The sequence below is a fragment of the Phalaenopsis equestris genome, unplaced genomic scaffold (assembly GCF_001263595.1).
Source record: "Phalaenopsis equestris unplaced genomic scaffold, ASM126359v1 Scaffold233054, whole genome shotgun sequence".
NCBI lineage: Eukaryota > Viridiplantae > Streptophyta > Magnoliopsida > Asparagales > Orchidaceae > Phalaenopsis > Phalaenopsis equestris.
The window spans coordinates 66,706-79,606 of NW_018251008.1; the positions used below are offsets into that span (position 1 = coordinate 66,706).

A 12,901-nucleotide genomic window follows, 5' to 3' on the forward strand; every position below is an offset into this window, starting at 1 on the left:
TCATCCGGAAAAGTTCGCATTTTCACCCGTCCTTTGGGCTTAATTGAAGTCCGATTTCGCGCAATTTCGTGAACTTCGTGTACTTTGTGTGTGTACGTGACGAAAAAGTCGTGACGAATGTTTTCCTAAGCCTTGAAGTCCTATTTGGAACATTTTCCTCGAATCTTCGCAAAATAGCCCATAACCGCTCGTTCATAAGACGATGGTCTTGTGCCAAAGATGCTAGACATCAAAGGAAAGTAGGAATTGGCTGGAATTTCTAGAAAGGTGAGTCCCAATTCTAGTTTTCTAAGATAGTCCATTAGGAATTTCTAGAGCTAGAATCTAGGCTCTAAGGAGGAGAAGAAAAGGCCTCACAAAAATGAGGTCAACACGTACCTAGGCTTGCAACAGCCAATGCCGATTGAGCACTTGAAAAACTACTCAACTCAAAGTGTTAGCTTTATGCGACTCTCGTTCTGTATTATCACAACAATGACCTCATCTAGGAATAATCGCCTAAGCTGGGAAAACCAATCTCCTCCAATCAAAGGCGGGTTTAGATGAGCCAGAAACAACATTGCCCTCATATGTCCAAAGATCTCTCTCTTCTTGCACCTTGGATCACCACAGCTTGACATAAGTGAGAAGTAATCAAGATCTTGTCGTTGCTGCTCCAGGTCTATATAGTACTCCTAAATCGATCTATCACCTTGAATCACTGTCTCTATCTCATGCTAAATTTGAAACATACTCGTGTGGTTCTCAGCTCTAGCATAGATCTTCTTCAGCTTTGTCCAAATCTCGCTCACCTTTTGAATGTATCCACTAATGAGACAATCGATGGAACAATCGAGTTGAGCAGCCAGGTGTCAAACAAGGCATGTGTGGTCCTCCACTCATCCCCATCAGCACTGTCACTCTTTTGCTTGACTCCCATAAGTTATTCTTCTAATCTTTTCCCTACTAGAGCAGCCTCGATCAGATGCGACCAACTTAGATATGTGGTCGGTCCATCGAGCTTCAGATCCACTGAAAGGAGATCTTGTTTCTCCTATGTCAGAGCACGTGCTGAGGTAGTGACTCCCGTCAAGATGCTAGCTCCTTATATGAGCCCGACCAAGACCTTCAAAACTTCAAGATCTATCTTCCCCAAAAGTTCCAATCCTTTACTTCATACACTGTCTCCGTCTCCTGACATCCTTAATCACAAGGATAAATCAGGAGCCAGTAGAACACATGCAACTTCCTTCCTGTAAATTCGTATAATCCACTTTATCTTATCCGGTACAAAGCCGCAACCTCTTTGTCCCGCATGCAAAACTGCTGCCAGTTCGATCCTTCGCCTCCCTACCGTCGAGTGGAACTCTAGAGACGAAGTCCTGCTCCGCTGCTTTCCTATCTCCCAAGTAGCAAATCCATTGTTTTGGTACGTAGCAGACCCATCGTTGCCTTCTTAGTTAGCTCAAATTGTGACTATATAGCTTGGGTCGGGTCACGCCGCAGTCTCTGTAGACGAGAGACGCTACTCTGTCATTCGAAACAAGAAAAAGGGGCCAATTATGATCCTTTTCTCTATGTGAGAGACACTACTTTGTCGGGTGAGAGCTGCAGTCCCAAGCAAACCACGTGATCTCGTTCGAGGCCAACTGTGCGAACCCGACTCCTCGCAACCTTCACGCGCGATCCCGTTTAGGTAACCTAGCCGCAACCTATCAAGCACAGGGACAGTTGCTAGGGTTAGGGCTGAGGATCTGAGACTAAATAAAAATTATTGCTCAAAAAAGTACTCTCATTTCATTGATAACGAAGTTATATAGAGGCCTACATGTTTCAACATTTACAAATAAACCCATAGACTTCATCCATTTATAAATAAGATCCTACATTAAATACAAATCTTAATAGGAACTTCGTCTTGCTGTTGGAGTTTGTTGGAGAGAAACTTTTAGGGAATCTTTAACTCTTATTACCTCTTCTTCACAAGATGACAATCCTTCTTGGATTGTTAGCTTGGATCTTGGGATGGAATGTTTGGGTTGAGAGAAAATTAGGGAGCAAATTTGTTGGCTGTCTTATGTGATGCTTAGAATATGTTTAGCTTTACTACAATCTGTAATGTATTGGTGAACTACCTCAATGTGTTTAGTGCGGCGTGAAAGATGAAGTTATTGGCGCGGGTGATGGCCTACATATTCTCACAGAGTTGAGTGGAGAAGTTGTTGAAACGAGTTCTTGTAGTAATCACCTAGCCCATAAGATATCCTACTACAGTGGTAGCTAGAGCACGACCTCGGTGGAAGAATGTGCTATTGTGGTTTGTTTCTTGAAAGCCCTTGAGATTGTTAAAGTTTTGAGAAAAATAGGCTTTAATTTGAATAGGCTAGATTGTCTTTCCCTTTGTTTTCAATCTATTAAATAACAATCTTACAATCTATTTCAGGTACAAAATAAAGTGCATAATTTATTTTAGGTAACTTAATAATACATATTTTTAATCTAAATATTCAGTTGAAAGGGAAATAAATCAGAATAGAGATATTGAAAATAAGGAAGTTTCTAATTATAGAAAACTTCTAATTTAGCTGCCTGATTTCCGTCCTTTCTGATTGACATCCCCTCAAATTGATGTTGACTGATCAGAAAGCATTAATTTGCTATCAAGAAACTGATAACTTTGTCGGGACAAAAAATTCTCAAGCCGTGAGTACCGAAGCCTGAATATGCCGAAGCTTGAAAATACCAAATCCCAAGAGTGCCAAAGCCTAAAAATGCCGATGCCCAAAAATGCCGAAACCCAAAAGTGCCGAAGCCCAAAAGTGCCGAAGCATGAAAGGCCGAAGCCTGAGATTGCTGAAGCCCAACAGGACCGAAGCCCAAGTTTGGTCGAAGCCTGAGAGATCTATGGTTTGCTGAAGCCGAAGCCATCGATCTAGGAATGAGTGCCGAAGCCGAAGCCAAGGCGAACGAAGCGAAGCGTAAGAAGCAGTTGAAGATGTCACAGTAGCAGTGATGCCTAGTGAAGAAGATCTGAATCAGACGAATAATAATACAAACATAAAAAACCATTTTTCAACCCAAGAATCCTTGTATTCCACAAGAGGATACCCTAGACTCCTCGTGAACAGTGTGGAGCGGACAAAGGAATTGAATCCGCCGACTTCATTCTCATATTCATCGCTTTTGAAAGCGAGACCAAAATCGCTGAGACGTGCATTAAACCGTTCGTCTGGAAGCACGTTCGCCAACTTCACATCGCGGTGGGTAATTGACGGATGAGAATAGTGAAGCGCGAGGATGGCTTTCGCCGTCTGGAGAGCGAGGCGTAACAAGCTGAAGTCCGAATAGGCTCGATGCCTCTAGCGAATGAAGTCTGAAAGTTGCGGTCGTTGACGAAGGAAGCCATGAAGAGAAATTATCCTATGGCGAACAATAGCAATCTCGCGAGGAGTCCGAGATCTGGATCAGGAGCTTATCGATGTGCGTCAAGCCCTGTAGTTTCCCTGCAGTCTCCGGCCAGTGACCAAACACAGAGATTTTGTTCAGGTAGAACATCATCACTGCTCTGCACGTCGTCGCTACTACGAATGAAGTAAGCAGATGGCGAAGAATGCCGATGATGGAGGCGATTGCACCAAGGATGGTGGTGCCATGGACGATTGAGCTGAAATTTTACGGTAGGGTGAGCAGAGCCGTAACCCTAACCCTGTCGGTGAGCCCAGATACGAGAGGGAGAAGACGTCGAAGGAGGACGAAGCAAACCAGTAGAAGGCGAATCGAAGGCGGAGAAGTAGTTCCTTCCTTCCCTCAAGAAGGCCGGCGGGAAGGGAGCCTCGAATGTCCTTCAACGACTATCGGTGGTTAGGGAAAAAATTTGGCTCTGATACCATGTTAAAGTTTTGAGAAAAATAGACTTAAATCTAAATAAGCTCGATTGCCTTTTCCCTATGTTTTCATTCCATTAAATATCAATCTTACAATCTATTTTAGGTACAAAATAAAGTGCATAATCTATTTTAGGTAACTTTAAATAAGGAAGCTTCTAATTATAGAAAATTCCTAACTTAGCTGCCTGATTTCCATTCTTCCTGATTGATAGAGATAATAGTGTATCCAAGGACCAGTCAGTAGCCCTTGATAGATTTTCTATTTATAGAGTACCCAACCCAATTAGAATAAAAATATAGTTGGAGGTTAAGTGAGGTGCATCGGATTGGTAAGCCAAATTGAATTGTTCTTTTAAGGTAGCAGAGAGTGCATTTGAGCAATGAAAAGTGATAAGTAGATGGATTATGCATAAATTGACATATGCGGCTGATTGCAAATGTTAAGTTTATTATTGTCACAGTGAGATACTCAATGATCTTGGTAATTGGTGTTATAGTTGCAGGTTGTTGAAGTGTTCACAAAGGGGCAAAGGAGTGCTTTGCTATCTGCCATGCCTGCTTTATCCAAGATGTGTTGATCATCGTCTTTTTATTAAGATGAATACCATTAGTTGTTCTCATAGCTTATAACACTAGGAATTTAGAAATCAGACCCAAATCTTTCATGTGAAATTTTTATCGTAGCATATGAAGAATTGTGTATGTAGCTAGTGTGTTGTTTCCTTTGAGAAGAATAGCATTTACATAAATGAGGAGGTATATGGTTGTATCATTGTTATGATAGAGAAGGAGGGATTCGCTAGGCTTCGTGTGAAGCCAACTTGTTGGAGGCATTTTGTAAAGGTGGCAAACTATTGTCGAGGGACTTTAGAAGACCATAGATGGACTTTTTGAGACGACAAATGTGGTTGGGTCTTTGGGAATCGATGAAACTTGGAGGTTCCTTCATGTAAATCATCTTTGTTAATTGATCATGTAGAAAAATATTGGTGACCTCCAATTTATGGGTCAGCCAGTTATGAGAAGTAGCAACTATGAGTACTATTCAGATGGTAGATAATTTGACTATTGGACATGAGTGTTTCATGATAGCCTAGACCATATTTCTATTTAATTGTTGGGCTACAAGGCATGCTTTGTAATGGGCTATAGTGCCATTAAATGTCGTATTTGGCCTTGTAAGTAAAATTTCATCCCAAAAGGCTTTGATTGGGGGATGAGGGAACTAGTTCACATGTGCCTTGCTCTTGTTGATCCTAAAATTCATTAGACATAGCTCGGCTCCAATAAGGTTCTAAATTAGCCAGAATTGCAAATGATCTTATTTTTTGGGATATTGGTAAAGGTGATTGTTCTTTTTGGTTTGATGATTGGATGGGGAAGGGGTTTTGGTTTATTCTTATGGTGGTCTTGTGGCTATTGATATTAAAGTCAAGGATCTTTGGTATGAGAATCATTGGTGTTTTAATGAGCTTAATAGGATGGTTCATGATGATGATGCTTTTTTTATATCTTCCATACCTATTGACAGTGGTAACATTGATGTACCTAAGATCATAGGTAAGATGGGTGATTCTGTTGTTAAAAGCATGGCTAAATCTTTTCGGGACTTTCAGGGTTTGAATCTTCGCTGGATTTGGAATCCATGGGTCAAACCTTCCATATCTTTCTTTGTTTGGAGAGTTTTGCATAGTTTTTTACTACTGATGATTTGCTTAAGTTGAAGGAATTACGGCTTCCTTCTTGTTGTGTCCTCCGTAGGAATCATGAGGAGACTAGTCTTCACCTTTTTTCTAGCTGTATATTTACTGTGGAGATTTGGAATCAGGTTACGATGAAATTAAACTTGCTGAATTCCTTTTCTCAATATACTAGTATTTCTGATATTTTACATTTCTGGAGACATAAAGGCAATGGTTTATTTGCCGCTATCCCTGTTGTTATTATGTGGTTTGTTTGGCTTACTCGTAATGATATTAATAATAGAAAAGGTGAGGCTAATATTCTTCACACGGTTAGCAAGATTTTATCTTTTCTTATGAAAGGAATCAAATTTTTTACCCCTAATAAGAAGATTACAAGTAGGATGGCTTGTATGATGCATAATTTGTCTATTCCTGTTTGTTTCTCTAATAAGAATATTACTTTGCTGTATTGGTGTAAACCTTATGCACCTTATATTAAGATTAATATTGATGGTTGCTGGAAGGCTAATAGTGCTAGTGTGGGGGGTGTTTTTCGTGACTCTATGGGTTCTATTCTCTATTGGTTTGCTGCTAAGGCTGTTCCTGTTTCTCCTCTGATTGCGGAGACTGATGCGATTGTTTTTGGTCTTCAAGTGGCTAAGAAAATTGGATGGAAATTTATTGTTTTTGAAACTGACTCTTTAATTTTACAGAAGTATTGCAGATTTCAGGATGAACATCATTGGAGTGTTAATTTGCAGATGAAAAGAGTTAAGGATTTGTCCAAGAACTTACATATCATATGGAATCATACTAAGAGAGAAGGGAACTTGGTGGCTCATTGGGTAGCTAAGCTTGGATCTAATTTGAATTATGTTGTGATTTCCAAAACTATTCCTGCTTTTTTGAATGTTTCTTAATTGTTTTTTAGTTTTTTTTTCTTTTGTTTTTTATTTGGTGTTTAGTTTTAGTTGGTGGGTGTGTTGTATTTTCTTATTTGGAAAGAGGTCCTTTTTTTTTGGTGTTTTGTAGGGTGTGTGAGTTAGGACCTCTTTCTCGGTTTTGTAATTTTTCTGTGTTAATTAAATGAGAGCCGAATAACACTTTAAAAAAAAAAAAAACTGCTGCAAAGTGACTTGTAGGATCATGTTTGTGAATGGTATGAAGTAAATAAAAGATTAGTTTGGGTTTTTTGATGCCTCATTTGGAACGGGTCATGTTCTTGTCCTGCCTCTGGTGGTTGCATAGAAGGGGATGGAAATCATGATGGGATGCCATTAAGGGTGTAAAGATTGATATCTAATGGAGGTAGGAGCGTGACAGAGGCTGGTATTCCATCAATTTTGTTTTTAATATTGGATAAATTTTGTGTCATTGTGCGACTAGCTATGTGAAGATTTCGATGCTCGTTCATTAACTGGATCAGGTTGGATCCATCTGTGGATTGCAGCCAACGATTAAGAGTCATTCAGATTTCTGAACATGTTTCAAGAGGAAGTCCATATGACAGGAGAGGAGGAGAGATCACTGCATATATCATTGCAGAGAGATTTTGATCAATTAAATATCAGAGAATATAGGCTGGAATGAGATTGATGTTTCCTTGGTACGAAGGGATATGCCTTGATGGCATTGTTGTGGTTTCATCTAAGTACCCTTCAAAACCATTTGCCTTGAAGAGTTTGATGATTTGTAAGAACTAGATGTGGTATTTTTCTGGTTTAAGCTGTGAGGTGAGAGTATATTTGAGATTGCTCATAAGAAGTTTTAGTTGAGTTGGGGATTGGTAGTGATCTCGTTTTGAGAATACATGCCTTCAAGAGCTGTGTTAATGTTGTTTGCAGATGTTTCAGCCGAGTCCACTGTGTAAATGATGTAAGCTTAATTTACCAAATGAAATGATGTTCTGATACCATCATAAACTAAAGTAGAGCAGAGAATAGAGAAAAGAAAAACAGAATGAAGTTGTTGGAAAATAGTCTATCATGCTGAATGGTAAAATCTTATCTAATTCTCCTTTATGATACATCAGCTGCTATTTAGATTTCTGGATTAGTACCGTGCCGTTAGTGGTAGTATGGTGTTTTTTTCAGAATCAAATCTGATTCTGTGTAGGTAGTTTGTCTTTCCGTTGGAGCTTACTGGAGACCAATTTCTCCAGAATGTCGTACTGTTACCAGTTATCAATGCCATGCCGTATGTCTCTTGAAACAGAATCTCCGCACTGTGGTTCAATATTATGCTTTTGCTTTTGGGTAAATATCATTTCAATTTATCTTTGTTGTTTTAAATCACATAAATGAAAATGCTTGTTTACAATTTAAATTTATGAATTACTTTCATTGATATTCATATTGATAAAGGTGCACGATATTACTTTCGTTCATCTTATATGACTGTTGGCTTCAAACTTTTTCAGGTCATCATCCTGACCTTCATCTGGTTGGCTGGAACAAGGTGAAAATCGAGATATGGACTCATTCTGTCGGTAACAAATTGCTAAATTACTTTTTTTTTAATGTACATATAATTTTTTATTATGCTTTATGAACATTAACATCCGACTTTGTTTCATGGAAGTTACAGTTTTATTTTCTACCTATTCTCTTAAGTTGAAGTGTCCTTAGCTCTCATGAGAATCCTGAATGAGTTTTGATAAAACTCCATGATAGCCTTTGTTAAACTTTTTAATCATTTTCAAACTTAATTGTATGCTAAAGGCTCATTTGGTTGCCAGTAAATAAAAAATATGTTTTGAATATAATGATTCTTTTTTTCAATTAATTCAAATGTGAAATGAAGTTATCTCCTTTGAAGGAGATTTAAGAAGGTTTGACGGAATCAAAACCAATGTTGGCATTGGTTTTTTAAAATATGTTTCTTAACCTGAAGCAACCAAATGACCCCAACTACGCTTTTTAGGCTATTGGTTGCGGTTAGAAAACGGAATGAAAAGAGAGGTTTACTTTTATGTCTACTTGTCCAGAAATCCAATTGTTTTTATATTACTCCGGAAATTTCTTTAACTTCTTCCGATGCATATAATTTCTTTAATTTCTACTTGGAACCAAAATATGAGTTATATAACGAAGACAAGAATGATTTAGCCTTTTATGTCTTGCACTGCTCATAATATCTGAGACCAGATCTGTTATCTCTATTTCTAATCAGTTGTTTTAGCTAGTGCTACTGTTAAAATTTCTCGTAATCTTTTATGCAGGAGGTTTAACCGAAAATGATTTCATCCTTGCTGCGAAGATTAATTCGCTTAAACTGGACCATCTTCTTAGTAAGAAAACTGCTGCTTAAGCAGCCTAATACCTCCTGAAGCTTGAACTGTAAACATGGAAAAAAAATAAATAAAAATAAAAAATTAAAAAAAAAAAATAGTGACCGGTATTATGCGCTGGTAGGATCATGAAACCTCATGTTTCTTATGAATTTTATATTTTAGTACTCAATATATTCATTGTGGCTTCAGTTTTATCTCGATGGTAATGGACTAGATTAGCATACTATAGAAATAACTTGTTTCAAATCACTGCGGGATTTCCTCTTATAGCAAGTAATAAGATCTCGATGGTGAACTTGAATTACGAAGTATTATTGACGAACTTTGGCATCCATGGGTAAGTATTTATTATGTGCTGATGATGTTGTGAAGATGTGATTAAAGTGATTTCTTTATTGATTTATATGATATGTTATTTATGTGAAGTAATATATCTGTAAAAAGTCAAATTGATATTTTTTTGATAGTAAGATGAACGCAGTTCTAAGTAGAGGGTGACAGATACTGGTTCAAATCATGTTCAATAAAAAGCCAAAAGTTGTTCTAATTTTCAAAGTTTGTTCATCGATATTTGAATTTGTTCAAACATTGTTAATATGACTCAAATTTTGTTTGAATCTTATTTGAACCTGATTTAAATCTTGATTGAGCCACATAATATTATCTCTTGCGATGCAAAAATGTTCAGAAGGTTGAACAAAGTTTGACCTTCGTTCAAATTAATATGAAGTTATGCATATCCTTTTTTAGGTAGGATACTTTCATATTACCTTTTTTAATAAATCAATCAAGCATTGATAGTCGTGTTTTGTATGAGAAAGAATGACAAGAAGTTTACTAAATTTGTTGGACAGTTAATTGTAAACACAACAAGGAATTGACGGTTGCAAGTAATACTGCTCTCAAATATCTCATAGATCATCTATTCATATTTATTTAGTATGATAATAATTAATTCTTTGTGAAGTTAAAAGTATAACTCATTGCCAGCATTCTATTTTATTAGAATATAACTGATGACATTAATTTCCTCAATAAATTTAATTACTTCGTAAGATGTTGCATTCTTCTTTAGTGAGATTTCAATTTTGTTTTAGCACCATTTTCCTAGTTACGTGTCAATATGGAGAAGAGACGTTGTAGCCAAGGCTAAGCATGCATTCCCTAATGGATAAGTGTAGATGATTGTAAATGAGTCCAAAAATGATAAATGATGTAATGTACACTAATGTAAGATTAAAAAGTGTGGTTGAAGATAAACATTATGAAGTGGTCATGGATTTATCTGTGTTTCGTCATTAATGCATCTACTTGAGATGACAAATTTGGGGTCTAATGTATTTGAATGTCTTAAATGAGTGAATTCTTTTGGTTAGGTACCTTTAGAGGAAATTAAAATTTATCGACACAAGAGTATCTTAAACTATTATGCTAACCACCTAAAAATACTTCTAGCTCGATGATTGTAAATATAATGATTTTATTTTTGGACTTTATTCAATGGGAATTAAAATTAGGTCATTTTAAGAGAAATTTCACTTGAAATTTTGCCATATTTATTTATAATAATAAAAATTAATTTCAAAGTCAGTATTCTAAAGAAAATATTTGGTATATTTTGTGTACTTCTGAAAATAGTCATGAAGCTTGAAAGGGAGGAAGTTGGTGCAATTAATATGTTTCGGGTTCAGAGCCATGCATGAGAGCATATTATTTCTTTAGATATCAAAGTCGAAGAATATTGACAAGATCAATCATAGATTAATTGATGCATGATTAAAAACTTCTTTGATTTAGCCCAAATTTGAAGCCAAAGGTGATAATATTCTTATGCTAAAAATGAATTTAGGATTGACTTGATTTATGAAAAAATTCAGTATTGTTGTGAGCAATCAATCACTTATGTATTAAAATCCCTTGAAATGTATTATTAGAAACTAAGAGTATTTTTTTTTTCATGCTAAATAATAAATGTGCAAGCATAATGATTGATATGCAACTTGATTAAACGGAACGCTTTAGATATATTTTCTTTTCTTTAAATATACGTATTAAGACTTCAAAGATCCATGCCATCCAGTGTATGTTTTGAAAGTATATTTCTCCTTACAGAAATTTTCTTGAGGTACTTTTCTTGTGAATACAACCCAAGATGCAAATATTTAGATTTATAGAAAGAATTTGTAATAGTTATTTTAAGAAAAAAGACTTGTTGATGACTTTTATGTTAGAATAAGAAAGTAAAAAAAAAAAACTAGATTGAGAACTTGAAGTTTTTGTTATTAACATAAAGACATTATGAATACTTTAGTTATATTATTTTTAGATGCACAACATGGAGCTTATATTGATCACATTAGGATGAATATCATAACGAAGTTTAAAGCTAACTAACACGATCAATATTGCTTGGCAATCAAAGCGTGCTTAAGGGTAAAATTCTATCAAGAATTTGTAGTGGTTGTTATGCTTAAGCTAGGGCATGTTCCATTTAATGTTATAGTTTTTCAATGTATATTCCATGTATCATCTCTATTATATATGACATTGCATGTACTATATTGGATTTTATATCCATCATACAAAATTTTCTTATTCATAGAGCGAAAGATATCATATTAGTTGATGTATCTAATGCTTCAAATCTATATGCCAAGTATCATATCTATTGTATTGGTTGTTCATGTACTTTATCGGATATCATATTTGTCATACAAGATGTTTTGACCTATTCTTTAAACATTATCAATATTATATAAGATGTATCCATTGTATAAAATCTTATACTTTTTATTGCTATTAATACAATCTTATAATTTTGCCTAGTTTGCTCCTCTTGTTTAATTTATTTTATTATTGATATTTAGGAAAATAAAATACATTCTTTTTTGTACAAATAATGGTCCCATAGCAAACTGCCATCCTTAAAAAGTAAGCATGTAAAAGAAACATAATCACCTATTAAAAATTAAAAAAATAAAATGGATATGAAGTTTGCTATATCTTTTTTATGACATTGTGATTACTAACTTATGGGTATGTTGTTAATATAAAATTTCCAATCTTAATTAAGAGAAACATTTTAATGGCATTTTAAGTACTATCCTCTAGCCATTTAGTTGATGTCATAATTAAATTTAAATGAATCATTTTAAATAGTAAATCATATCATCAAGTAAAAAATAGTTATGGCATATACCATGATTGTTCACTTTCTAGTAACAACCCACTTGACTATTCTAAAAATATGATAAAACCTATTACGATTCCTTTAACTAGAGTCATCATGTATGGATATAATCATTTAGCCTACAACTATACCTCTTCAATACCCATATCCCAAAGCCTTAGCATAATCCTTATTTGAACATCCAATTGGCATACAAGTTAAGCTATATGATTGCTCTATAAAGAAATATGTATTTGTGGCATTATAGTCACTGTTTTTTGTACTTAATTGGTGTCACTTCTTGAAAAAGATCTTGTTTATTGTGCGCATTATCATTAGTGCATTAGGATATATGAAATTGATGGTGTTTTCTATCTTTAATTTTTAAAATTCTAGATAACTAATTTGAAATTTTAGCTACTATTCTCATAGTATATGGTTGATCACTTATTTCAAAATCCACATTCCAAGTACATGCACCTTTATCATTTTTTTTAATGAATATTTTCTATGAGAAAGTTAATCACATGCTTATTGGCATTCAATCTATTTTTAGATTAATCAACATCGGTTATAATAATCAATAGACCTTCTTACTAAAATAAACTTATGGATACATCATATTGTCTTCTATCCCAATCATGTTAACAATAAATGTTGGACCCTAAAATTTAACTAGAAACTTATTATATTTGGCATTGAAATAAAATATTTTGTTCTATTTTTGACTAAATTTGTTATAATTTTATTCCCATATGATGAACTCATTATTTATAATAATTTTAATTTAATCATTGGGCTCTAACATGTCATCAATTTTGATTTTGTAAAGTTATATTTATTGCCTAAAGAATATATATATATATATATATATATAAAGGCTATATTT

At 35.0% G+C, this 12,901-nt stretch overlaps 1 protein-coding gene across 6 annotated transcripts in view; it reads left to right on the forward strand.

Moving 5' to 3' along the window:
• Positions 1-9,403, forward strand: part of LOC110038545 (putative pterin-4-alpha-carbinolamine dehydratase) — a 41,854-nt gene extending 32,451 nt beyond the window's left edge. For 3 of the 6 annotated variants that reach the window (XM_020743412.1, XM_020743416.1, XM_020743417.1), the window contains 3 exons: positions 7,667-7,806; positions 7,971-8,008; positions 8,772-9,403. In XM_020743412.1, the coding sequence (XP_020599071.1) occupies positions 7,667-7,806; positions 7,971-8,008; positions 8,772-8,790 (197 nt within the window). In that variant the 3' untranslated portion in view covers positions 8,791-9,403. Of the gene's footprint in view, positions 1-7,666; positions 7,807-7,970; positions 8,040-8,771 lie in introns of all 6 variants that reach the window. The other 3 variants (XM_020743413.1, XM_020743414.1, XM_020743415.1) reach the window with 3 other exon arrangements.
• Positions 9,404-12,901: the final 3,498 nt, after the last annotated feature.